Source organism: Pan troglodytes, chromosome 5 (assembly GCF_028858775.2).
Source record: "Pan troglodytes isolate AG18354 chromosome 5, NHGRI_mPanTro3-v2.0_pri, whole genome shotgun sequence".
Classification (NCBI taxonomy): domain Eukaryota; kingdom Metazoa; phylum Chordata; class Mammalia; order Primates; family Hominidae; genus Pan; species Pan troglodytes.
This window is the reverse complement of record NC_072403.2, coordinates 155,016,026-155,043,197: the sequence shown is the minus strand read 5'-3', so window position 1 is coordinate 155,043,197 and position 27,172 is coordinate 155,016,026. Positions and strand designations below refer to the sequence as shown.

The window sequence follows — 27,172 nt, the reverse complement described above, 5'->3', positions numbered from 1 at the left end:
TCAGGAGGCTGGGGTAGGAGGATCCCTTGAGACTAAGAGTTTGAGGTTAAAGTGAGCTACGACTGCACCAATGCACTTCAGCCTGGGCTGTGCAACAAAGTGAGACTCTGTCTTTAAAAAGAAAAAAAAAGAGAGAGAGTGAGAGAAAGAGAGAAAAACTTAATCCCTAAACCTTAAGTAGCCATGGAGAAGTGTATGATTTGACTCTGCCATTCTGCTTTCTTTATTCTAGAACATTTTTAACCCTCTTTCTCCTCTGGTCTCCCCCTTTTCCAACTTCTTATCCTGTCTTCCTCTTTTCTATGGCTGTCTCACATCTTCTCATTCGTGATACTATCCTTCTTTCTTTTCTCTTTTCCTCTATCTTTCTTCCTTCTCCATCCTGGTCTCCTCCTGTCTCCCCTTTCTCCCTCCAGTTTTCCTTGTCTTTCTATCTCACAAAGTAGTTCACAATTTATTCAGACATCATCTTAAAAATAATACATTTTTTCCAGTTTATAATATTCTGGTTAAAATAACAAATAAAAAATATCATTGGCAATAGCTAAAAGTAAATGCCTTGAAATTTATTACTGATCTGAATAAACAAAATAATCAAATCTTCACATTAAAATTTAAATCTGCAAAATCTAACATGGGAGGACTGGACTTGTTAGAACTAATGATCACAGATGAAAATTTACAATGGAAGAAGCTATCATCATCCATAAAACTTGATAAGAAAAAAGCTTATGTACAGGAATAGCATGAAGCAGTTCTGAAAGCATCTGACTCATTGTTGATGTAACTCTCCTTGTTCCTGGTTTTTGGGGGTCTTATTTGTTTTCTTTGGGAGGTCCATTTGAGAGTCCTAGAGAGAGGTTCCTAAGAAATTTCTGATCTCTGTTCCAGTTTCTTACTTTCATTTTTGAAAATTTCCACATATCTTAGTTACTTTAGAATACGTGTGGAAAATTGGAAAAGGCCAGTTTTTTTCATATGAAATATTTAAGATATTCTTCTTTCAACCAATAGCTTATTTTTATGAAATATCTAATATCAGTGTGGCACAGACTCCATGAGTAATGAAATGCACAATCTGTGTATCCCAGAGCTGGAAACTTACCATAAGTCATGCTATCTACCAAAAGAATAACATCAAATCTGAGTTCCTGCAAAACCAATGATCATCCAAGTGGCATTTAATGCCTTCTCTTCTGGGAAAGACAGATGCACAAAATCTGTAGTAATTACCAAATGTCAAAATAATATTAAAGAGAATAAATCGTTGCCTAAATTAAGGTTCCCTTGAGGATCAGTTACATATAACAAGAACAACTGACAAATCAAGTGTGAAGAGGGGTGGGGTTTATTATTTTTTTCTCCTCATAAATTACATGGGAAATGAACAACTCCTGCTGTGATTATAAGAATACCAAGATCTTGTCTGCTTAAAGATCTTTGGTAATAATAATAATATCCTAACCTTCTTCAGTGCTTTGCATTCTGAAAGCACTTTATAAACATGAATTAGTTCTTCAGTAAGCCAAGGCACTATCTGATTGTTGTTATTTCCTGTTATAGCATCACTGAAGCTCAGCAATCTTTCTGGAGTTTAAATATTTATTTATTTATTGCTTTCAGTATATATTTAATTCACTGACAATGCTTTAAAATTATTATCAGCAGAAGAGAAAGGTTCATGGTTCTATTTTTGCAATGAGGAAACAGGCCAGAATAACGACAGTGCTTCTCCTTGTCAAACTGAAAATGGCCCTTTGGGGACTATGCTGTTGGCTTGTGGAGCTGTTTTCCTACTTGCCTTCTTCCATCTCAAATATGCCATTTCCAACCTTTAAAACTGCATCTGTTATGTGTTTTTCTCATCCTGCAGCCTCACAATATCTATCAGGGTGATTTGCAGATCATAGATTTACAATACATGTTTGTTAGATTGACTTATATCAAAGTCCAGGTCCACATGTTACAGGCCATGGAGAACTCTGTCTCCTACAACTGTCCATGGCCACCTGCATTACAGTTTGGAAATTCTGATTCATTTGCTACCACCACCTGTGCTTTTCTTTCATCTGATCATCAGTGGACTGAGGACAGAAAGATGGTGGAAGGATAGAAATGTAAATGTGACATTCTTCCAAGTTTCAAAAGCACATGCATAAACATTCTTTCAATCACCAACATTTATTGAATGCCTAATGTTTGTCATGTGCTGCAAGTTGCTGAGAATATAAAGTTAAAGAGGCTACAAGGAGAGAACGATTTTTGATTTTAGATATTGAGCCAGCTCCATTTAAATGTGCTATATTGTATATGCTTATATTTTTAATTACAATAAATTAAAACAATAATTCTCTCTTTTGATATTTTCATAGAGCCTGGAGATAACTTAGTATTTATACAACAAGATTGCGTTACTTTTCTAATTCATCGATTTACTCATTTCTTCTCCTCTTCAAATAAATTCTAGGATTGGTTGCTGAGAAAAAAAAAAGTAGACAATAGAAAGGAAGGGATATGACATTCTTCTTTTGTGATAATCACGTCTAACTTCTAAAACTTTAGTGTAAACCAAAAACGAAAGCCCTATGGATTTCAGATCCTGTAAGCTTTCTTATGCCTGTTTTCTGACTAATTTTGTGCTGGGCAGTTGAATGCTGCAAATTCAAGACCGAGTTGATGACGTGTTCTGAAATGGTGTCATGATACACTTAACTATATCTCAGTTCTGTGGTCCTGGGCTGTAGATTCCTAGAAACTATGTAGAGACTCTTCAAATAATGAATGTGATTCTGCACACAAGAAAAGTGTGCATTCTTTCCTGGAATTCTTTTAATTATACAGATCTCAACAGGCAATGACTGTATATTGTAAATGTTTAAAACTTCATATTTTCCCAATCCCTCAACATCCCCCACCAGCAGGTTACAAGCACTCCAACCAGGTGACCAGGTGCACCAGTGTGATAATGCTGGTACTTGTCACAAGTTCCCGTTAGCCCTCTCCTGACAGTGATCTAGTGACATTCAAACACATCAGTGAAATCCCCTCACACCTTTTGTTTGTGTACTCTACTCAAGCCCCCAATACAAGCACTTATCCATGGGTTTTCTCTCTCTCTCCCCTCCCCATCTACCTGGTTGAGCCCACTCCCCAGAGCTCCTATATGGGCCCTATGTGGTGGGGATTGCCATGCCTCTTGTCTCTAAGTCCTGTGAGTATATATAACAGATCCTTTAATTTCTTATGTCTCTCCCAGTGTGATTTCTGGGGCCATAACGGAGTGATCCTTACAAACTCCAACAAAGAGACCTACTCCCCCATTTATAGCACAGGCAGCCAGGCCTACAGTATCATAACCACTTGCAGAAATAGTGAAAAGTTACAGAAGACATCATCAAGATGGCTGACTAGAGGTACTCAGCATTCACCTCCTCCAGTCACATGTTGAACAGAGAGCCTAGGGGAGAACACTGGAATTCAGCAAAGAAGTGACAAAGCCCCTCTGGGGATGGAGACTTGGGACAGCAGCATAGACACGGAAGCAAAGCATCTGGCTAGGATCAGCTCAGAGCCCAGAGACACCTCAAGCACAGGAAAAAGGTAAGGTGAAGATCCCCAGCAGTCCACATTTCCATGCTGGATGCCTGTAGTCCTAACAAGAGGAGAGCCCCCAGCCCTGACAGGCCCTGAGCTCAGTATAGGGAGCTACCTGGAAACCATGTGATTGCATTGTTCCATAGAGGAAATCAAGCTGGGTCCCAAGCCCGCAGGACACAGGCTGCCACAGCACATCATCATGTTGAGAGCAGAGCCACCACCAGTGTGCATCCTGCCCTCGGGCCCAAAAACCCCTAAATCTCCACATCCTTGTGGTCCCTGGGACATCCCACCACATCCACCCAGAGGGATGCAGAGTCATGATAGCAGCTGTGCAGCCAAGACCCCAGAATCTGAGCACACACGGTATTTCCACAACCTAGAAAACAGGCAGTCTAATACAGTGGGAAGGCTGAATACGGAAAAGAGGGAGGCAACGCACGCACTCTTCAGAATCCAAGAGCTACCTGCCTGAAGCCTGCTGCTGCTGCCACCAGCAACCCCAACATTTGCAGTAGCAGAGCAGACGCCCCTCCCATAGGACTGTGGATCCGCCTGACCAGGCCCACCACTGATGGCAACCTGCTCCCTCCAGAGCAAAACTGCTGCACACCCACACATGCCCTCCAGGGGCCAAAGAACCAGCCTGGCCAAGATATGCCACCACTGGTGACCCCAGCCCCTCCAGCAGCAGATCGGTTTCGTGCTCAAGCGCATCCCTCAGGGACCCAAGGACCAGCTGTCCAGGGCTGCTGCCATCACCAGTGACCCTGACCCCTCCAGTGATGAAGCCACCCAGGCCCACTGTTGTCAGAGAACCTGCCCACTCCAGTGGTAGACCTGCCATACACCCATGCTCCCTACTGCCGGAGGCCCCAAACTGATCTGCCTGGTGTCCCTGCTCTCAGCAAAGCCGTGCAGTAGCCTCTACAAGCAACCACAGCACAGGCCACTGAGGTACTCACAGACACCAATGATGCTGATTATAGCTGAAGAAATCAGAGACTACATTACTGCCCCCATACTGAACCAAAGCCAAAGCACCCTACCCAACTGTATATTTATGATACATATACATATACAGAAAAACATTTTTCCCTATGAAAGCTACTCCATAAAATCAGAAGAGGCAATGTCCCACCAGACGCATGGATATCAACATAGGGAAACAAGAAATATGGAAAAGTAAGGAAACGTGATACCTTCAAAGGAACACAATAATTCTCTAACTAACAGACCCCAAAGGAAAACCAATCTAAAATCACCTGAAAAAATGCAAAATAACAATCTTAAGGAAACCTGGGAAGATACGAGAGAACACAAATAGATTCAATGAAATCAGAAAAACAATTCATAATCTGAATGAGAAATTTTTTAAAATAGATATCATTAAAAAGAACAAAACAGAAATGTTTGAACTGAATAACTCAGTGAGTGAAATAAAAATAAAATTGAGAACTTCAATAATAGACTAGATCAGGCAGAAGAGTTTCTGAACTTGAAGACAGTTCTTTTAAAATAATCCATTTAGGGAGAATGAGGGGGGAAAAATGGCAGATAAGAGGCAGGACTAACCTGCAGCTCCCACTCAGACAAAGCCATGTGTGGAGACTCACATCATGAACTTGCTCCAAGAACTACTGCAGGAACATACCAGGAAAGCCAAGAGAAACCACAGACCCTTTGAAGGAGGCGGATTGCCGCTGCAGGCCCTGTGGGACAGCTGAGGAACTGTGAGTTGGCTTGCTTTCTCAGCTGGGAGGCTTGTAGCCTGGGGCAAGTTCTCAGCACTGCTCACCAGCTGCCTGGAAATAAACTGTGTGCTGTTGGGGGTGGCATGGTGGGAGGTGGGAGCGAGACCGGCTTTTCATGCAGCAGGCTGCATGGGAGCTAAGTGAGGCCTGTGGCTGATGGCTTTCCCTCACTTCCCTGGTGACCTGTGTCACACAGCAGAGACAGCTATAACCCCCCTGGGAACATAACCCCCTTGGCCTGGGAACTACACCCCCAATCTCCCACAGAAGCTGCAGCAAGCCCTGCCCAAGAAGAGTCTGAGCTCAGACATGCTGAACTCTGTCCCAGCCTGATAGTCTTTCTCTACCCGTCCTGGAAGCCCAAGACAAAAAACAATCTCTTGAGAGATCTATAGCCCGGCCCCACCACCTAAGAAACTTGAATACTTACCCAAAGGCGACCCTAGGGTAAGTTTATATCCTCCCTATACTCCCACAGCTGATGCACTCTTCATAGTGCCACCTCCTGGCTGGAGGCCAACCAACACAAAACCAGTGCACAAAAATACAGCCAAGAACCCTCACGGAGTCCACTTCTCTTCCCTGCTACCTCCACCAGAGCAGGTGCTGGGATCCACGGCTGAGGGACCTGGAGACAGATCACATCACAGGACTCTGCAGACACTTCCCAGTACCAAGCCAGAGCCTGGTAGCTCCACTGAGTGGCTAGATCCAGAAGATAAATAACAATCACTGCAGTTCGATTCTCAGGAAGCCCCCTCCTTAGGGGAAGGGGTACAGCACCACATCACGGGAGCACCCTGAGGGACCAAAGAATCTGAACAGCAGCCTTGAATCCCAGATCTTCCGTCTGACATAGTTTACTCAAATGAGAAGGAACCAGAAAAACAATTCTGGTAACATGACAAAACAAGGTTATTTAGCGCCACCAAAAGATCACAGTAGCTCACCAGCAATGGATCCAAGCCAAGATGAAATCCCCGAATTGCCAGAAAAAGAATTCAGAAGGTCAATTATTAAGCTAATCAAGGACACACCAGAGAAAGGTGGAATCCAACTTAAAGAAATCAAAAATTGATACAGGATATGAATGGAAAAATCTCCAGTGAAATAGCATAAATAAAAAATAATCACAACTTCTAGAAATGAAGAAATCACACTTAGAGAAATGCAAAATGCACTGGAAAGTCTCAGTAATAGAACTGAACAAGTAGAAGAAACAACTTCAGAGCTCAAAGACAAGGCTTTCGAATAAACCCAACTCAACAAAGACAAAGAAAAAAAGAATTTAAAAAAATGAATAAAGGCTCCAAGAAGTTTGGGATTGTGTTAAATGACCAAACCTAAGAATAATTGGTGTTCCTGAAGAAGAAGGGAAATCCAAATGTCTGGAAAACATGTTTGAGGAAATAATCGAGCAAAACTTCCCTGGCCTTGCTAGAGATCTGGACATCCAAATACAAGTAGCTCAAAGAACATCTGGGAAATTCATCACAAAAAGATCACAGCCTAGGCATATAGTCATCAGGTTATCTAAAATCAACACAAAGGAAAGGATCTTAAGAGCTGTAAGGCAAAAGCATCAGGTAACCTACAAAGGAAAACTTATCAGATTAACAGCAGATTTCTCAGCAGAAACCTTGTAAGCTAGAAGATAGTGGGGTCCTATCTTTAGCCTCCTTAACACAATTATCAGCCAAGAATTTTGTATCCAGCAAAACTAAGCTTCATAAATGAAGGAAATATAGTCTTTTTCAGACAAACAAATGCTGAGAGAATCTGCCAATACCAAGCCAGCACTACAAGAACTGCTAAAAGGAGCTCTAAATCTTGAAATAAATCCTCAAAATACACTAAATTAGAATTTCATTAAAGCATAAATCTTATAGTACCTATAAAACAATAACACAATAAAAAACCAAGGTATTCAGGCAACAAATAGCACGATGAATAGCATAATAGCTCATATCTCAATACTAACATTGAATGTAAATGACCTAAATCCTCTACTTAAAAGACACAAAATGGCAGAATGGATAAGAATTAACCAACCAAGTGAATAGTACCTCACATCTCAATAATAACATTGAATGTAAATGGCCTAAATCCTCTACTTAAATGACAGACACAAAACGGCAGAATGGATAAGAATTAACCAACCAAGTATCTGGTGTCTTCAAGAGACTCACCTGACACACAAAGACTCACATAAACTTAAGGTAAAGGGGTAGGAAAAGACATTCCATGCAAATGGACACTAAAAGTGAGCAGGAGTAGCTTTTCTTTTCTTTTTTTTTTTTTGAGACGGAGTCTCACTCTGTCACCCAGGCTGGAGTGCAATGGTATGGTCTTTGCTCACTGCAACTTCCACCTCCTGGGTTCAAGTGATTCTCCTGCCTCAGCCTCCCAAGTAGCCGGGATTACAGGTGCCTGCCACCATGCCTGGCTAATTTTTGCATTTTTAATAGAGATGGGGTTTCACTATCTTGGCCAGGCTGGTCTCAAACTCCTGACCACATGATCCACCCGCCTTGGCCTCCCAAAGTGCTGGGATTACAGGCGTGAGCCACCATGCCTGGCCAGGAGTAGCTTTTCTTATATCAGACAAAACAGACTTTAAAGCAACAGCAGTTGCTTTAAAGAGGGACATTATATAATGATAAAAGGACTAGTTCAACAGGGAAATATCAAAATCCTAAATATATATGCCTCTAACACTGGAGTTCCCAAATTTATAAAACAATTACTACTAGACCTAAGAAGTGAGATAGACAACAACACAATAATAGTGCGGGACTTCAATACTCCACTGACAGTGCTAGACTGGTCATCAACACAGAAAGTCAACAGAGAAACAATGGACTTAACCTATACCCTAGAAAAAATGGACTTAACAGATATTTACAGAACATTCTACCCAACAATTGCAGAATATTCATTTTATTCATCAGTACATGGAACATTCTCCAAGATAGACCATGTGATAGGCCACAAAACAAGTCTCAACAAATTTAAGAAAATCTAAATTATATCAAGTACTCTCTCAGGCCACAGTGGAATAAAATTGGAAATCAACTCCAAAAGGAACCCTCAAAACCATGCAAATATATGAAAATTAAAGAAGTTGCTCCTGATTGATCATTGGCTCAACAATGAAATCAAGGTGGAAATAAAAAAATTCTTTGAACTGAACAATAATAGTGACACAACCTATCCAAACCTCTGGGATACAGCAAAAGCAGTGCTAAGAGGAAAGTTCATAGCATTAAATGCCTACATCAAAAAGTCTGAAACAGTGCAAATAGACAATCTAAGGTCACATCTCTAGGAACTAGAGAAACAAGAACAAACCAAATCCAAACCCAACCGAAGAAAAGAAATAACCAAGATCTCAGCAGAATTAAATGAGGTAGGCCATGGTGGCTGTCTAGGCGCAGTGGCTCACGTCTTTAATCCCAGCACTTTGGGAGGCCAAGGTGGGTGGATCACTTGAGGTCAGGAGTTCAAGACCAGTCTGGCCAACATGGCAAAACACTGTCTCTACTTAAAATACACAAAACACAAATTAGACAGGTGTGGTGGTGCATGCCTGTAATCCTAGCTACTCAGGAGGCTGATGCATGAGAACTGCTTGAACCCAGGAGGCGGAGGTTGCAGTGAACCAAGATTGTACCACTGCACTCTAGCCTGGGCAACAGGGTGAAACTCTGTCAAAAAAAAACTAAATGAAGTTGAAGTAAAAAAAAAATACAAAAGATAAATGAATCAAAAAGTTGACTCTTTATAAAGATAAAAAAATTGATAGACCATTAGCGAGATTAACCAAGAAAGAAGAGAGAAGATCCAAATAAGCTCAATTAGAAATGAAATGGGAGACATTACAACTGATACCACAGAAATACAAACGATCATTCAAGGCTACGGTGAACACCTTTATGCACATAAACTAGAAAACCTAGAGGAGATGGATAAATTCCTGGAAATATACAACCTCCCTAGATTAAACCAGGAAGAAATAGAAACTCTAAATGGACCAATAACAAGAAGCGAGATTGAAATGGTAATAAAAAAGCTACCAACAAAAAAAGTCCAGGGCCAGACAGACTTACAGCTAAATTCTATCAGTCATTCAAAGAAGAATTGGTACCAATTCTATTATACACTATTCCAAAAGATGGAGAAAGAGGGAATCCTCCCTAAATCATTCTATGAAGCCAGTATCACCCTAATACCAAAACCAGGAAAGGGCATAACAACAAAAGAAAACTACAGACCAATATTCCTGATGAACATAGATGCAAAAATCCTCAATAAAATACTAGCTAACTGAATCCAACAACATGTGAAAAAGATAATCCACCATGATCAAGTGGGATTTATACCAGGGATGAAGGGATGGTTTAACATTTGCAAGTCAATAAATGTGATGCACCAAGTGAACAGAATTAAAAACAAATAATTACATGATCATCTCATTGGAGCCATTCTAGAGGTTGGCTCATCAGCAAAACCCTTCTAGACATTGGCTTAGGCAAAGGCTTCATGACCAAGAACCCAAAAGCAAATGCAACAAAAACAAAGATAAATAGATGGGACTTAATCAAACTAAAAAGCTTCTGCACAGCAAAAGAAACAATCAACAGAGTAAACAGACAACACACAGAATGGGAGAAAATCTTCACAATCTATACTTCTGACAAAGGACTAATATCCAGAATGTACAAGGATCTCAAACAAATCAGCAAGAAAAAAAAATCAAACAATCCTATCAAAAAGTGGGCTAAGGATATGAATGGACAATTCTCAAAGAAGGATATACAAATGGCCAACAAACATAGGAAAAAATGCTCAACATTACTAATAATCCGGGAAATGCAAATCAAAACCACAATGCAATACCATCTGACTCCTGTGAAGGTGGCTATAATCGAAAAATCAAATAATAATAGATGTTGGCAGGGATGTGGTGAAAAGGGAAACTGTTGGTGGTAATGTAAACTAGTACAACCACTATGGAAAACAGTGTGGAGTTTCCTAAAATAACAAAAAGTAGATCTACCATTTGATACAGAAATCCCACTCCTGGGTATCGACTCAGAGGAAAAGAAGTCGTTATATGAAAAAGATACTTGCACATGCATGTTTACAGCAGCAAAATTTGCAATTTCAAAAATATAGAACCTTTCCAAATGCCCATCAATCAACGAGTGGATAAAGAAAATGTGATTTTATATATATATAATATATATATTTAATATATATAATATATATTTTATATATATTATATATTTAATATATATTATATATATTTAATATATATTATTAATATATACAAATACATTATTATTAATAATATATTATTAATTATTAATATATATTAAATATATAATATATATTTTTAATATATAACATATATATTTAATATATATATTATATATTTAATATATAATATATATTTAATATATATATTATATATTTAATATATAATATATATTTTATATATATTATATATTTAATATATAATATATATTTTATATATATTATATATTTAATATATAATATATATTTAATATATATATTATATATTTAATATATAATATATATTATATTTAATGTATATATTAAATATATAATATATATTTAATATATATGTTATATATGTTATATATTATATATATAACATATATATAACATATATATTAAATATATTATATATAACATATATAACATATATATTAAATATATATAATATATATTTAATATATATTATATATTAAATATATATAATATATATTTAATATATATTATATATTAAATATATATAATATATATTTAATATATATTATATATTAAATATATATAATATATATTTAATATATATAATATATATTTAATATATATAATATATATATATACACACACTATTGAATACTACTCAGCCATAAAAAGGAATAAAATACTGGCATTTGCAGCAACCTGGATGGAATTGGAAACCATCATTCTAAGTGAAGTAACTCGAGAATGGAAAATCAAACATCATTATGTTCTCACTTATGAGTGGGAGCTAAGCTATGAGGATGCAAAGGCATAAGAATGATACAATGGACTTTGGGGACTCAAGGGAAAGGGTGGGAGGTGGATGAGGGATAAAAGACTACAATTTGACTATAATTTGCTTCAGAGAGAACCTTTTTTGGTTTATCTACTTGTTGATCTTTCAGCTTTCTGTATCTGGATGTTCATATCTCTCCCAACACTTGCAAAGTTTTCAGCTATTATTTCATTGAATAGGTTTCCTATGCCTTTTCCCATCTCTTATTCATCTGAAATTTCTATAATGGGAATATTTGCTTCCTTAATGTTGTCCCATTTGTCCTGCAGGCTTCCTTCATTGTTTTTTTGTTCTCTATTTCTTTTTTTTCCTTTTTCATCTGAATGGATTTTTTTTTTATTTCAATAGGTTTTTGGGGAACAGGTGGTGTTTGGTTACATGAATAAATTCTTTAGTGGTGATTTCTGAGAAATCAGATTTCAAATAAACAAAGAAAATTTACAATTAAAGCTAATGAAGTGCTAAAAAGAAAAGATGGCAAATAGACAACCTAAAGATGCACCTCAAGGAACTAGAAAAGCAAGAACAAACAAAACCTAAAATTAATAGAAGGAAAGAAATAATAAATACCAGAACAGAATTGAAATAGAGACAAAAAATTTCAAAAGACCAACAAAAAAAATACTTGTTTTTTTGGAAAAGATAAGCAAAACTGACATACCATTAGGTAGACTAAGAAAAAAGAGAGAAGACTCAAATAAATAAAATCAGAAAAGGAGACATTACAACTGATACCGTAGAAATACAAAGGATCAGGAGGGGTACAGCTCCGGGGTAGAGCACTTGACTGCAGATCAAGAAATACAAATGATCATAACAGATTATTATGAACAACTGTGTACCAACAAATTGAAAAACCTAGAGGAAGTGGATAAATTCCTGGACACATATAACCTATCAACATTGAGCCAGGAGGAAACAGAAAACCTGAATAGACCAATAACAAGCAATGAGATTGAATAAGTAATAAAAAGTCTCTGAACAATGTAAAGCCTAGGACAGTTTACTGCTAGATTGTACCAAACTTACAAAGAAGAACTAACACAAATACTTCTGAAAATATTCCAAAAAATTAAAGGGGAGGGCATTATTCCTAACTCATTCTATGATGCCAGCATTACCATGATGCCAAAATCAGACAAGGACAGAACCAAAAAAATTAAACTATAGGCCAATATCTCTGATGAGCATAGATGCAAAAATCCTCAACAAAATACTACCAAACCAAATCCAACAGCACATCCAAAAGTTTATATTTATCCCAGAGATGAAAGGATGATTCAACATACACAAATGAATAAATTTGATACATCTCATAAACAAAATGAACAACAAAACCCAAATGATTATCTCGATAGACACAGAAAAACTATTTGATAAAATTAAATATCATTTACAATAACAACTCTCGACAAATTAGGTATAGATGGAATATACCTTAATACAATAAAGGCCATATATGACAAACCCACAGCTAACATACTAAAGAGACAAAGATCTGGAATAAAATGGAGCTAAAAATGATGAGCTCATAGAAGTAGTGAGTAGAATTGTGGTTATTAGAGATTGGGAAGGGTAGCCAGGAGGGGAGAGTATGGAGAGGCTGGTTAGCAGAGACACAATTATAGCTAGATAGGAGGAATAAATTCCAGTGTTCTATAGCAATATAGAATGAATATAGGTTAACAATAATTTACTGTTATTTTCAAAAAGCTAGAAGAGAGGATTTTGAATGTTCTCAACATAGAGAAATAATAAATGTTTGAGAAAATATATATGCTAATTACCCTGATTTGGCCATTACACATTATATACATATTTTGAAATATCACTCTGTACCCTGTAACTATGTTAATTACATGTATGTTAAAATTAATTTTCAAAGGTACAAGTAAAGGAAAAAAGAATTAAGTAGCCGGTATACAAAGGAGGCAGGGAAACATTTAAATTTCATGCATATGTATGTGTTACCCATTGAAAATTAAAATAAGTATATACATTTTCTTAAAAAGCTACAAATAAAGCTAATGAAGTGCTAAATAAAATGTTTTATCCTCCTACATTGTCACATGTAGTTTTATAAAACAAAATAGAAAATATGTGATTGGATAAGTAGTAAAACATATATATTTTTAAGCTATAAATATAAATATTGAAATATTTAATATAATATGAATATAAATATTCTAAAACTATATTTTTCTTGCCTTCATGTCAGCAAAATTACTAAATATGCTATTATAATGGAAAGTTTCACAAAATGTTCGCTCTACTGATAGTAATAATCTAAAAGATCAATTGAAAATAAAAGTATAATCAAAATTTATGCAATTTGAATTTTCAATAAAACACATACATTAAAATACATGTGAGAATTTTTTTGTTCTTGAGACAGGGTCTCACTCCTGTCACTCAGGCTGGAGTGCAGTAGCATGATCATGGTTCACTATAGCCTTGATCTCATGGGCTCAAGCAATCCCCCCACCTCAGCCGCCTGAGTAGCTAGGACTACATGTTCATACCACCACATCCAGATAATTTTTTTTTTTTTTTAAGAGACAGGGTTTCACCAAGTTATCCAGGCTGGTAAGAAATTTGGAATGGATTGAGTTCATGTCCTTTGTAGGAATATGGATGAAGCTGGAAACTATCATTCTCAGCAAACTATCGCAAGGACAAAAAACCAAACACCGCATGTTCTCACTCATAGGTGGGAATTGAACGATGAGAACACATGGACACAGGAAGGAGAACATCACACACTGGGGCCTGTTGTGGGGTGGGGGGAGGGAGAGGGATAGCATTAGGAGATATACCTAATGTTAAATGAAGAGTTAATGGGTGCAGCACACCAACATGGCACAGGTATACATATGTAACAAACCTGCACGTTGTGCACATACACCCTAAAACTTAAAGTATAATTAAAAAAATTTAAAAAAAAGAAATTTGGAATGGACTTATTTCCATATATTTAAAAATGCTATTTTTAAATTAAATATTAAAAACCAATTAGAATTAAAAGCAAGTACAAATTAAGTTATTAAAACTTTAAATATTATTTAAACAAGAAAATGCTCATTTATTTGAAATGTCATTTTATTACACATTTTATGAAAATTATTCATAATTCCAGCATTTAATGTTCATATTTTAATTGCTAGTCTAAAGGATCAGCATCATGGTTTATCCATTTTATATCTATAGTTGCACAGATACAGAATTCAAGTAATGTAAATTGTTTAATATTGCAAAATACACCTCAGCCACCATGCACAACTTCTTTTTTCTCAGTAATTCTGGAACTATCCATTGGAACATGAGGAAAACCAAAGAACTGGTCATTTATCACTATTAGGACACAAAATTCATTGTGAAAGAATCTATTGAACTCATATTATCTCTCAGAGGATTTGACATATTAAGTAATTTATCTTTTCTCTTTCCTAAATATTTGTGTCATTCAATTCCTCCTTGTGTTCCTAAGTAGTATCTGTCTCCAGGAGTAAGAATTTTAAGACATCAAAGTGAATCAAGGTAAAATTAAGAGGCAAGTCAAAGTTCTAATGGCTGGATACATGCTTAATAAGCCATTTGTTCAAAACATTAAAAATTTAGAACCAGGATCCACAAAGGCTGTGATTCATTCTCTGGCGTGAAGGTAATATTGTGCAGTTCAGGCCTGTTAACAATAAGCCAAAGTGGCCGAGACTTTAATTCTATAGCACATGATGCAATTATTTGTTGTCAGCAAAGTCTCTCGTAATGTCAGAACAAGGTAACTGACATCATTTCACATTCAACTGGAGGCAGCAACTTCAAGAGTCTCCCTTTAATACTCACAATTTGGACACTCTAATTAGAGTTATCTAGGTGATATTACTCTTCCTCATATTTGGAGATATCACAAAGGATACTATTTGTACAAGAATATGCTTGCCTTTTGGCCAGAGCCTGCTCCTGATTGAGCACATGACAATGTTTTTTGGTGTAATGTTTGAAGTGATGATTTACAAAGCCTATCTCCATTTACAACTCAGCTCTTGGAGATCAGGAATTTCATAATGTCTTTTTCTTAAAAATACGTACCTAATTATTGACTGGTTAGCTGAAATACGCTAAACAGTTTGAAACTAAGCTTCAAAATACCCTGAAGATGTTTCTCTTAAATTTTGTTAACTTACTGTTATAAAAGCTATACAATGTAACTGTTTTTATCAAGAATCAATTAATGTTTTGCTTGTTCAGATAAAATGTGGCCACACATTTGAGGCCAGATAGGCCTGGGTTCAAATCCCACTTCTACCATCCTGAGCTACGTCATTTGGGCAAATTATATAAGGTTTCTGAGATTCAGTTTTTTCATTTGTAATTGAGATCATTCCTTATTTGTAGTGCCACTGTGAAAATTTAATGATACAATCACTGTAGAGTGCCTGGCACAAAAAAAATAATAGTAGCTATGTAACTGGCAAAGAATTATGGAAATTGGCTATAGTGAATTCATTCATCAATTTAATAAATATGTATTGATCCTACTGTATGCCAGACAACTGGGCAAAGTGCTTGGAATTCAAAGGCTGTTTTGCACTAGGAGCTTAACATTTTTGTGGGGATACAGACATGCATAATAGAGATATGAAAGTGCTGTGCAAGCACAAGTAACGGAATAGCTAACTTTGCTTGGGGAGTTAGGAATGGCTTCTTAAAGAAGATAGGAACTAAGCTAGCAGGAATTTGTCAGGAAAGACTGAGAAGGGCATTTGGGGCAGGAGATTGCAAAGCCATGGAGTTACGACATGCTTTTCACATTCAAGAAAAGGAAAAAGTTGGAGAAGGCCATAGTAACCATGCCAGGCCCCGTGGATGGCTAAATTGAACTGACAAGACCCAGCTGATGTGTTTGGAAATAGACCAGAGGTGCCATGTTAATCCTTCAAGAGTGTGGCTCTAATTGAACTAAAAAAAATCCAATTCTCTGAGATGTGCCACTTTTGATGAATTGGCTTAAGAAAGAATTGATCAAAATCCTTCAGTACAGCGATGTTTGTTTGTTAGACACACCACTTTTCTTCAAATATACCAAAATTGGGGGCAGAAGGGAAACTGTTATTTTGTACTCAAGACTCATGATTTCCAGCTCTTCCTTCCCCTATAATTTCTTGTGATGGGCTGCCCTTTTCACCAGGAACACCCTGGGACATATTCTAAAAACTGCTGTAACCAAAATGCATGCTTCTTAGTTAATAACAAAGTAGTGCTCAATTCCAAAAACTGAAAGGGAAGATGAGACAAAATTTCACTGCAGAAAATATATCCTCAAATGTTGTAAAATGATGTGAAAACCATCCAAAGCACTGGATTTGAAACTAGTGAGGGCAACATCATGGCTAAAGCATCAGAAAGAATTAGACTGAGAAGAAGGAAAAGGCCTCAAAGCCACAGGCGAACACCCTAACTTGGGAAGAACCCTACGAGGCAAACAATTCCATTGCAAAAGACACTTCCAAATGCCTGCAACAGATCTCTGAGAGAAAGTCACAGCCTGGCTGCCCATCTGAGGGAAACTGTCCAGCTGCAATAGTTACTTCAAACAAAATCCCGTCGATGTGAGGTGCAGGTGGAGCGGAGGGCTGGTGGCTGTGTAGATGGGAATCCATCCTTGGGCTCTGAGGACAAGCCTTCTAATGGCATAGAAATTAAATTCATCCCAGAATTGGCTAGTTATATTATTTAACACCACTGACACACCAACCTTAATAATCTGTGGATTCATCTACTACATCGTTTGAATAATGACTCCATTCCATGGGAAGAAGTTTCTATTTATATTCAGTAAATATTACAGTATTCTCTAATTTTAATCTCCCATTATAACCTTCCAAGATTTCATGGCTTTTTAGGCAAATTCTATGGAAGGTCTAAATAGCAGATCATAGCTATTTAATAGATTTTTTAAAATAAAAGAAAGCCATTTGTTTTAATCCACTCACCATTCCGTGATTCAGCCACCCTGGGATAAAATTATCCAGCAGCTTCGGGTATATCATCTCTCTGTCGTAGGCATAAATGATCCAGAACACTGCTACAACAAACTGGAAGGAAAAAGAAATCTTTTATTTCAAGTTCATCGACTATCCACAACATACAATTTATTGGTTAACAATAGTTGAAAGAATCCAACAGAATTTGGAATCTTTGATGAAAGACAGCTCAGTAAACCAGCTAATGATTGGAAACACAGGTCTAGCTTCATTCCATTAGTAGTAAAAGGTAAGGTGCCTCCTCTCTCTCTGATCTCCCAATGGTGTTCTTTCAGGCAAAGGGATTGGTTTCTGAGGGAGAGAGAAGAGGCCTGTTTTCGTGTACAGCTCCGTTTCAGGGCTAATTGTGCTGGTTTGATTCCTCTCAAGAGGGTTTAAAAGTTCACTGGTGGTTTTTTCGGATCCCATTACCCACTATCTAGAGTTAGCACACATTCAGGAAACTGCCAGCTATGTCCCTTTTCCTTGAACCCATCATGTGGTTTAAATTAACCTTCACATTCTCAAATTTCCACTTCACCACTAGCAGCATTGAAACCACTGCTATAAAATCTCCTAAAGTCACATTTCCAGCAAATGTATTAATTTATACAGACTAAGCAAGGGCTTTAGCTGCACTGAGAAGCTGGGTCCATGGAGGGTAAAGGAAGATTCCTAATTCTCTTGGAATAACTTAGAAGTTCATCTAGGTTCCAAAGGTTTGTTTTGGCCCAAGAGCAACATAATCATCAAAAGAGAGTAGAGTACTCAATGTATTATTTTACCCTTCTTCCAAATAATGGTGAGAAAAGAAGTTCAGATAAAATAATGAATGGCCCAAGGTCTTAACCTTCAGCACTGAATTTAAAAGAAAAAGTGTGTGTTTTTGTAAATGTCAAAAAATGTGGCATAGAAAGGGAACCATCCCACAGGAAGAGATAAAAGTCTCTGTAGAGTGATGCCTCAAAATAAAAAATGCTACAAAATGGAAAAATACAGCATAAAAATTAGAAACAATTTTGACTTCATTTTATATCTCATTCATGCTCCCATATTTTATTAATAAAAATAACAAATAGTTTAATGCCACTTCAAATTGGTGGTTTCGTAGGTCGGTGGAAGAAAAGGCCAGAATGCAAGAGATTAAAGTGGTTGTAGGTGGCAGGTAGAGGCAGTAAAAGGTGACTCCTGTTTCATGGCAGTGGGCAGTGAGGGAAGGCAAAGGAGGCTGGCTGCCTGAGACATGTAACAGGGATTAGGAGGGTGTGTATGATCTCACAAAACAGGAGATCCAGGCAGTATTTCGATTGGCTAAAAGTCAGAGTAAAAGGAGATAGAAAGACAGGGAACAACCGATAAGCAAAGCCAAGGAAAAGAAAGGGATTAGGATTATAAACACAGATTAAGCATTCTTCCCTTTAAAGTGAAATGCAAGCACTTTTGCTGACAGTTGGAAATAGAGCTGAGCACAAAGAGTGGATTTGGGGCACTGCTGTGGATAACGTACTAGGAAGTCCATAAAATATTTAAAAGGAAGACTGCCATGAATCAGGAGGACCCCACAGAGATCTAATAACAAGATTTTGTAGTAGAACCAACCAGGATGTTTTCCCAGGCTGTCTTGAGGTCCGTGAAAATGAGGATTTACGAAAAAGAGGGTTTAGGAAAACTTGAGGATTCTAGGAATTTTGTAGCACAGTGGCTTGGGTAACTGGGACAGATAAAAGGTTGAAAATAAGGGATGCTATGAGATCAGAAGAACATCTTTAAGCAACTGGCTAGCGTTTCTAAGCTGGTACTTGGCAAGGAGTGGTTACCAGTGAATTACATGACTTATCACACCTAAAGATATTAGTGACAGATAGTAAACACTTAATTAAAGATAGCCATTCCGTTTTCACTTCTTTTGCTGGATAGATTTCACAAGTGACACCAAACCAATTAGGGCTGATCATGTGCTCCAATGCCAGGGATGCACTGCCAGGCATCACAGCAGTACTACCCCGCCCCATGATTCCAGCCTTGCTATTCAAAGTGGGTCGGCAGCACTCATGTCACCTGAAAGCTTTTAAATGTGCAGGATCCCAGGTCTCACTCTGATCTGCTCTGATCCTGCATTTCAATAAGATCTTATGCACATATAAGTTTGAGATGTTCTGCTTGGGGAGGCTCTACTTCAGCCACCTTGAGCCTCCTCCCTTCCCATGGAGTGAAGACATCCCGTGGCCAAGTGGCTTGCCTATGCGGAGCATGCACCTCTTCCTTTCGAGATCACACCTGGAGTAACTGTGAGCCTGGAATTCCCTGCCCACATAGTCCTGAGTATGCCTCAGGGCATTTGTGGACCTCCTCCCCCAGTCTGACCCCGAAGGTAGACTGTGCGATAAATGTGTGTTTGCCTTAACCTGAGGGGTGGTAAAGGCACATCTGTTTCTGGAGGGTGAGGACCAAAGGTTTACATTTGGTCTGGGTGTCCAAACACAGGCACCAAGCCACTTCAGTCTTGGATGGAGCCACTGATGCAAATCTCTTCACCTTTGCCATATAACATAACCTAATCAAGAGAGTGACATCCCATCATATTCACAGGTCTCTCTCATACTCTACAGAAGGGGATTGTACACACTGGTGCAGCAGGGGATGGAATCTTGGCATCATGTTGGAATTCTGCTTATCATAGGCTCCCACTGTGTTCTTCCTTTCCAAATTGTTTTGACTGCTTTAAGTCCTTTGCATTTCCATTTAAATGTTAGAATCTCCAATTATTAATTTATACAAATATCCTGCTAGAATTCTCATGGTGACTGTTTGGGGAGAGCTAACATTTTAACAATATTGAATTTTCCAATCCATGACGATCATTTGTATCCCCTAACTTGGGTCTTCTTTAATTTCTCTCAGCAATGTTTGTGGTTTTCAATGCACAGATACTGCACATATTTTGTTGAACCTATCCATAAATATTTCATGTTTTGTGATGCTATTGTGGAGAGTATTACATTTTTTACATTCTTTTTTGTTAGTTTATAAGAATGAACTGATTTTTGAATATTGACAATGTAGCTTATACCTTTGCTAAATTCATGTAGTAGTTCTAGTAGCTATTTTAGAAATAGTTTTGCATTTTATACTTACACGATCTGCAAATAAAGACAGTGTTTTTCCCTTACAATTTTATGCATTTTACTTCTTTTTTTTTATTGCACTGCCTGTGACCTGCAGCAATATGTTGAATAGAAGTGATGGAGAGTGAGCATCCTTGCATCCTTGCCTTCATCTCTATCTTAGGGAAAGTGGTCAGTCTTTCCACACTTAAGTCTGATATTAGCTGCAGGCTTCTTTTAGTTGTCTTTTATCAAGTTGAGAAAAATCTCTTCTATTCTTACTTTATTTGGGAGTTATATACATACACAAAGAATAAGTGCTGAATTTTTCCATTTTTTCAGATGGTTTTGTTTCATACTTGAGACAATCATACAGTTTTCCCTCTTTATTCTGTTAATATGGTGAATTATATCAGTTGATTTTGAAAGTCAAACCAACCTTACATTCCTGGTCATCATATATGATAATTTATATATATATATATATATGTACACACACACACACACATATATACACACACACATATATATAATATATGTTTTTACTGGATTCAATCTGCTGATACTTTGCAAAGAATTTTCTTTTCATCTCTATTCATGAAGTATACTGATTTCTGATCTATAATTTTCTTTTCTCATAATGTCTTCACCTAATTCTGGTAACAGTATAAATTCTGGAATCAAAAGGTGAGTTGGGAAGTGTTTCCTCTCTATTTTCTGAAGGGTTTTGTGCAAGATTAGTGTAATTTATTCCTTATGCAATTGATATACTTCCCTAGTAAAGCCATCTGGACTTGCAATTTTTCTGGTGGGCAGATTTGTGAATTCATTTTCTTTAATAAATATAGGGCTATTTGGGCTTCCTACTTTGCTTGAGTTGATTTTGGTCATTATTGTCTTTTGAGGAATTTCTATATTTCATCTATGTTTTTGAATTTATAAAATTGTTCTTACTATTCCATCGTGGAAACTGGCAAATGCTATGAATCAGTTATTTTTCCCTAGAGAGCCCATTGTTAAATATTTACTAACATATCACTGTTAGGAGTCACTATCTGTTAACCACAAGTGATCATTCATAGCATCCACAACACATGAGACTCAGTGTGAAGCTTTGGTCAATACTTTGATCCCTACCTTATATTGAGGGAATTATATGGGTTATTAAAAGTGAAGTGACTTTCAAGAAAGTGTTAGTTACCTTTCTAAGTGTAATACTAGAAGGTCAGGAGACCCAGCTAACTGAGTAATCAGTCTTCTAAATAATTCTTTAGATATAAACACAGCACAGATGGTAGCTTCTTGGCTTCCTGCACTGATATCCTCCTGATAGTATAGCCATCAGCAAACCCAAAATAAATTTGAACTCTCCTACCAGGGCATGGATATGGAACAAAAATAGTTTCTCTTGGACAGGCTAAGCGATACTGAAACCTTCCACTGTTGTGAAGAAGCGCTTTCTCTGGCCAGGAGCAATGGCCAGCTATTCCTCATCCTACACCTGCTGCTTCTTGGCTGCCAGGAACAGAATACTGTACTTGAACTGAGAGTGGAAGGAGCACAGTCACTTTCCAGTCCTTTAAGCTTTGAGATAAAATACTTGAGTGACAGCTAGTCATTGATGTCTCATTTGAACCCCCAGAACTACTAGGAAATTAATGCCAAAAGAAAACTGGATTTACAGTTTGCCTCTTTTTGAAAGGAGTCTCTCACATGGAGTCTGACAGAAGCTGAAACTTCAGCTTTAGTCCACTTCTAAGAAGAAGCTTTATTGATTAATGGGAAATTCTTTGGAATTGAGTAAGACCAATTAGAATGCAAAGAATGTTGGAGAGAAATTCGCCATGAAGAAGGCTAAAAAGAAGAGTCACTTATCTATAGATTGGTCTATAAAGGCTGGATAGCATCATCTCAAACATTCACTGTTGAGGGAGGGAAGGACGGAGGGAAGAGGGGAGGAAATGGATACATCCTTAAAGTCTGCAGCTTCAACTGGATAAAATCCTATATATATTCTGATAAGTCAGTACTCAGACTCTACCAAATACTGATAGGAAAAGATTTAAATTCTGTTTGGGGCTCTATTACCTTGCTTCCAGATTTATTTTTCATAACTTACTTTCCAGTCAATTCTTTCTGTTGCAGAAGGGTAATCTTTAGAAATATTTCCAATGTGATTTCTCTTTGCAAACAGAGAAAGTATGGGTGTGAGAATAAGCTGGGTGTTGTGCATGCTATCTGGCTTCGTCTCTGATGGCCCCCATGCAAAGAGTGAATGTCTCCTTCAGCACGGCCCTTGCCTTCCTACTTTCCAGATCTATGGAATCCTGAGTGTCCAAGTCCTTTCCTTCTGACTAATTTTCCTCAACCATATCCTCAAATTCAGAAACGCATAGTGAAGCTTAGGGCTCTCTAAAATGCCACAGTCTCCTTTGTTCCAGAGGACAATCAGTTTCTAGGATTCATTCCTAAAAGCATGACATGGAATTCCTCTCCTTAGAATGTAAGTCTGTGAGTAATGTTAATTTTTTATGCTATGAATTCTGCCCAAATTATCTTAAAACCAGAATCTCCACATAGAGAATTGCCAAAGCACTTATTGATGTTATGCTCTTTTTTTCATGGGTTTTAACTATCATCATTTTGGTACATTTATAATTTATCCATATTTGCCTAGATTTCTGTTCTTCATTATCTCTACTGACTGAGGAAGTAATGATAGAATACAAACCCAGCTCCTACAAATGCCTACATGATTTGGTTCCTTCCTTTCTCTCCAACCTCGGCCTGTGCCATGTTCTGTCTTGCTCCTTCAAGTCCAACCAGTAATTTGTTTGTTCCTGAAAATTATTAAGCTCTTTCCTGATTCAGGGCGATAGCATTTTCTACTCTGTGCCAGGAATGCTCTTCCCCTCCTTTCACATGGCTGGATTCTCTGTTCTTTCACATCTAGCTTAAATAGCACCTCCACATGGAAGCCGCCACTAGACCCTCCAGGGCTCTGTTGTCTATTATAGAACCTGGCAGAAAACAGGCTCTTGCTATTGTTGCTGCTGCTCAGTTCTTCTTTGTTCTGTGGCTCTTCTATGAGAAACTGAAGTATCAGAGAACACGAATTGGTTTGTCCTGTTCATTACTGGTTCCCCACTGCCTGGCATATAGCATGGATGTGATAAAAATTTGCTGAATAAATGAATAAAATCTATTGCTGTTCCTTGTACATGCCAGACTCCACATCTCCCACAGGAGCAAGTACCTTTTTACTCCTTTTCTTCCTATCGACCTAAAATTCCTCCTGTATGTTCCCTGTGGATTTTTGTCCTTCTGTGTGTAAGGAAGAAATCTCCTTCTTTCCAGGCTACTCTTATGGCCCAGCCCTTCTCAGATCATCTATGAGATAGCTCGTCCCTCACCTGCTTAAGTCTTCTATCATCCTATAATAATCCTCTGGACTTCAAGATCAAGTGCAAGACTGAAAGCTCTCTTTCCTTAAGTCAACCAAAAATTAAGAGAACGACAAACAGAAGTGAAACTGATGAACCACTAGGAAACACCCATAATCCAAACATCACTCTTTAAAAGGCTGCCAAGTGTTAGGAAAATTAAATAAGGACATGGGGAGACTGATGGAAGAAACAAGATCCTGCAGCTCTCTGGTTGAGTGAGCAGAACAGAGAGGTCTTTACAGGTGGCAAACCCTGAAGGACATTAAATGACCCTTGCTGGGAACATGAGGTCTCGATGCATGGGAGCACTGGGGAAATGCTCTGACCCCTGTTTGGCATTAGGGGTCAGAGGTGATGATGCTAAACGTGGAAACAGGCTAGTGTGTCATCTCTGCCAGAGCAGGATGTGGGTGTACTAAGGTCAACAAGAAAAGAGTGGTGGTACCAAGCCTGAATATATGGCTCATGCTCAGCTGATGGAGACCAAGCTTTATGTCACCATCCAAAAGAGCTGTGATAAAAATGAGCTGAGGAGAGAGAAATGAGTTGAGCCCACACAGAGGCCGTTCTCCAGGAAAGGCAGTAGTGGAAAATAGATGGAAATTCAAGCTGCCCTAGCTCCATTCCCTAGTCTGTCTCCAGTTCTATCCTTTCACAAATAGCTGGCTCGGTAAGAACAAACCAATTTAAGAATGCATAATCACAAGAAATGAAACAGTATGGAATGTAGTCATAGATACCACAAAAAACATAGAGAGGAATATGATTTTAAAAAGTCAGCTGAATGATACAAACCAGAAAAGTTTGCCCCAATAGGTATAATTCATGATCAAATAATTCTCCATTAAAGAAAAGAGGTCAAAGAAGAAAAACTGAGATTCGATAGAAGATAGAGCAAGAGGAGAAGAGGATAAAGGTGAATGAACTTATGAAATAAATAAAATATAAAAAATAAAACTGAAAGTCACATTAGAGGCAGCAAAAGGAAAAATTGCCTTTGGTGAAGACAGTCGGGGTTTAGCTTTCTGCAGAACTGTGGACCAGATACACTGAAAAACCTTCCTGCTGTGAAACACTAGGTGCTAAATAAATTACAACAAATATACTTTTAAATGTATTGCTGAGCACACAAGAAAGGAAGGGAAATCACTAGGAGCCACAAAAAAAAAAAAAAAAAGGAAAAAAAAAAAGAAGAGAGGAAAAATGAAAACAGAAGGAAATTCAGAAACTGGGACTGCCTGGAGGCAAATACCAATATGAGAATCAGAGCACTCTGTGGATTGTGGTCAAGGAGAAGGAAGGCAAGGCCTGAGGCCACACAATGTGGTGGAGGAAATTAAGCCAGAGGAGCCTGGCCCGCAGAGGGCCTACACCTTCAGAGAAAGGGGAGCCTGGAGAAAGTACTCTTTATCAGGGCAAATAAATTGCTTTTTACTCCTAATTGCCAAGACTTTTTTAATCAAAAAGGTTTTTTAATTTCATTTAGTTTTTTTCACATTGAGATAATCATTTTTTCCTCTTTTACCTTTGTATTAGTGAAAGCAAAGTTAAGATAATTAAGCAAGGTCTGCAAGGTCTAAAAATAAATTTTAAACTTACACCAAATAACTGTAATGGATACTGTAGTGCTTTCCCAGATTCCCTCTTCAGAGTCAGGGCATCCATTGGCCAGTGCATAGGACTATCAGTTGCTGGCCATTCTTAGCTGCATCCTTCAACAGGAGTTGCCCTCAGCTACAGGGAATGGACTAGCCCAAGGTCATGCTCCCTCCTCAAGGCAGTCCAAACCCAATGACTGGCTAACGCAAGGATATAAAGACCCTGCCCCAATTTAGGATGACTCTGAAGGGCCATCCCAGCTCAAAAGCTCCTAGTATGTCTCAGTTACAACTGCAATATGGGTGAGCTTCCCTCTCTGCCCAATGCTGTCTTCCTTACTTCCTAACAGGGGAACCTCCCAAGGGCTGCCTCCTTCTGCATGTGGTCTCCATCTCAAAGCCTCGTCACAGGAGTCCAATCTAAGACAACACCATTCACGTAGAAGTGCAACAGACAGATATACTGAAGCATGAACATATTTGTAATAAATAAATCACTATAAGGAAATGTATAAAAAGTAAACGTTCTTTACAATCTCCACCTGCAAAGATCTTTATTGCCAAAAGAAGAAGTATATCTTTCAAGATCTTTTTCTATGCATGTAAAATGCACTCTACACATTGTTCTATGAAATTAGGTCATACTATACCTAGTCTTCTGCAATTCTTCTGACTTAATATTTTAAGAAGATACTCCATGGTTCTTAAGTGCTCCATAGAACCCCATTGTAGGATTATGTACCATAGTTTACTCAAGTACTCACTAATGGATACATGCATTCTTTCCAATTTCCCAATTTCCAACAAGGCCACAGTAGATGTGTTACATGTATGTTTTTATATACCTACAAGAGACCTCAGAGGGATAAATTGCAAAAAGCACAATTACGTTTGCACCAACCTAAATACTAGGAGAGATGCTCCAGGATCTGAGGTCCCTATTGTTGGCTGGGCCTGCTGACATGAGGCTCCTTTGTCACTCCCTGTCCCAGTACCACTCCCTTCACCCCAGCTTCAGGCTCTAATGTCCCTATCCTGGACTCCTGCAGTAACCTCTTGGCCAGGCTCACTGGTTTCAGTTCTCTTTAACTCCATCTACGCTTTATCTTGGCCTCTGAGTAAACTTTGAAGAACTTGCCAGCTCAGAAGTCCCAGTGGCTCCTCCATGCCCGCAGGACAAAAAATCAAACTTCCTTTGTGGTCAAGCCCCAAATGCTCTTCCCAGTCCCCTTCCAGTTTCTTCCAGGGACCCTCTTCACCAGACTATGTGTGGCTTCCCAAACTCATCACACACTTGAAGTATCCGTTCCTTTGTGCGTTTTATAATTGCAGCTTTAAATTCACTAAAAAACAACCCATTTCAAAATCTAAGCTTTATCCATTGCTACCATCATGATGCACTTGTTTTCTCCCCCCAGTTTCTTGTCAGACATACTTCTCTCCTTGACCCCCACAACACTGTGCTTGTAACACTGGCCTACTTAACTCTGATTCCTGCATGGCGGCCAGTTCCTCTAAGCTGCCAAAGGCTCTTTCAC

General features: G+C 38.0%; 1 protein-coding gene across 5 annotated transcripts in view; it reads right to left on the bottom strand.

The window, feature by feature from the left end:
• AIG1 (androgen induced 1) overlaps positions 1 to 27,172 on the bottom strand; it is a 328,654-nt gene that overhangs the window by 199,024 nt on the left and 102,458 nt on the right. For all 5 annotated transcript variants that reach the window (XM_016956404.4, XM_016956408.4, XM_009452118.5 and 2 more), the window contains one exon: positions 17,457 to 17,558. In XM_016956404.4, coding sequence (XP_016811893.2) covers positions 17,457 to 17,558 — 102 coding nt within the window. The remainder of the gene's footprint in view (positions 1 to 17,456; positions 17,559 to 27,172) is intronic.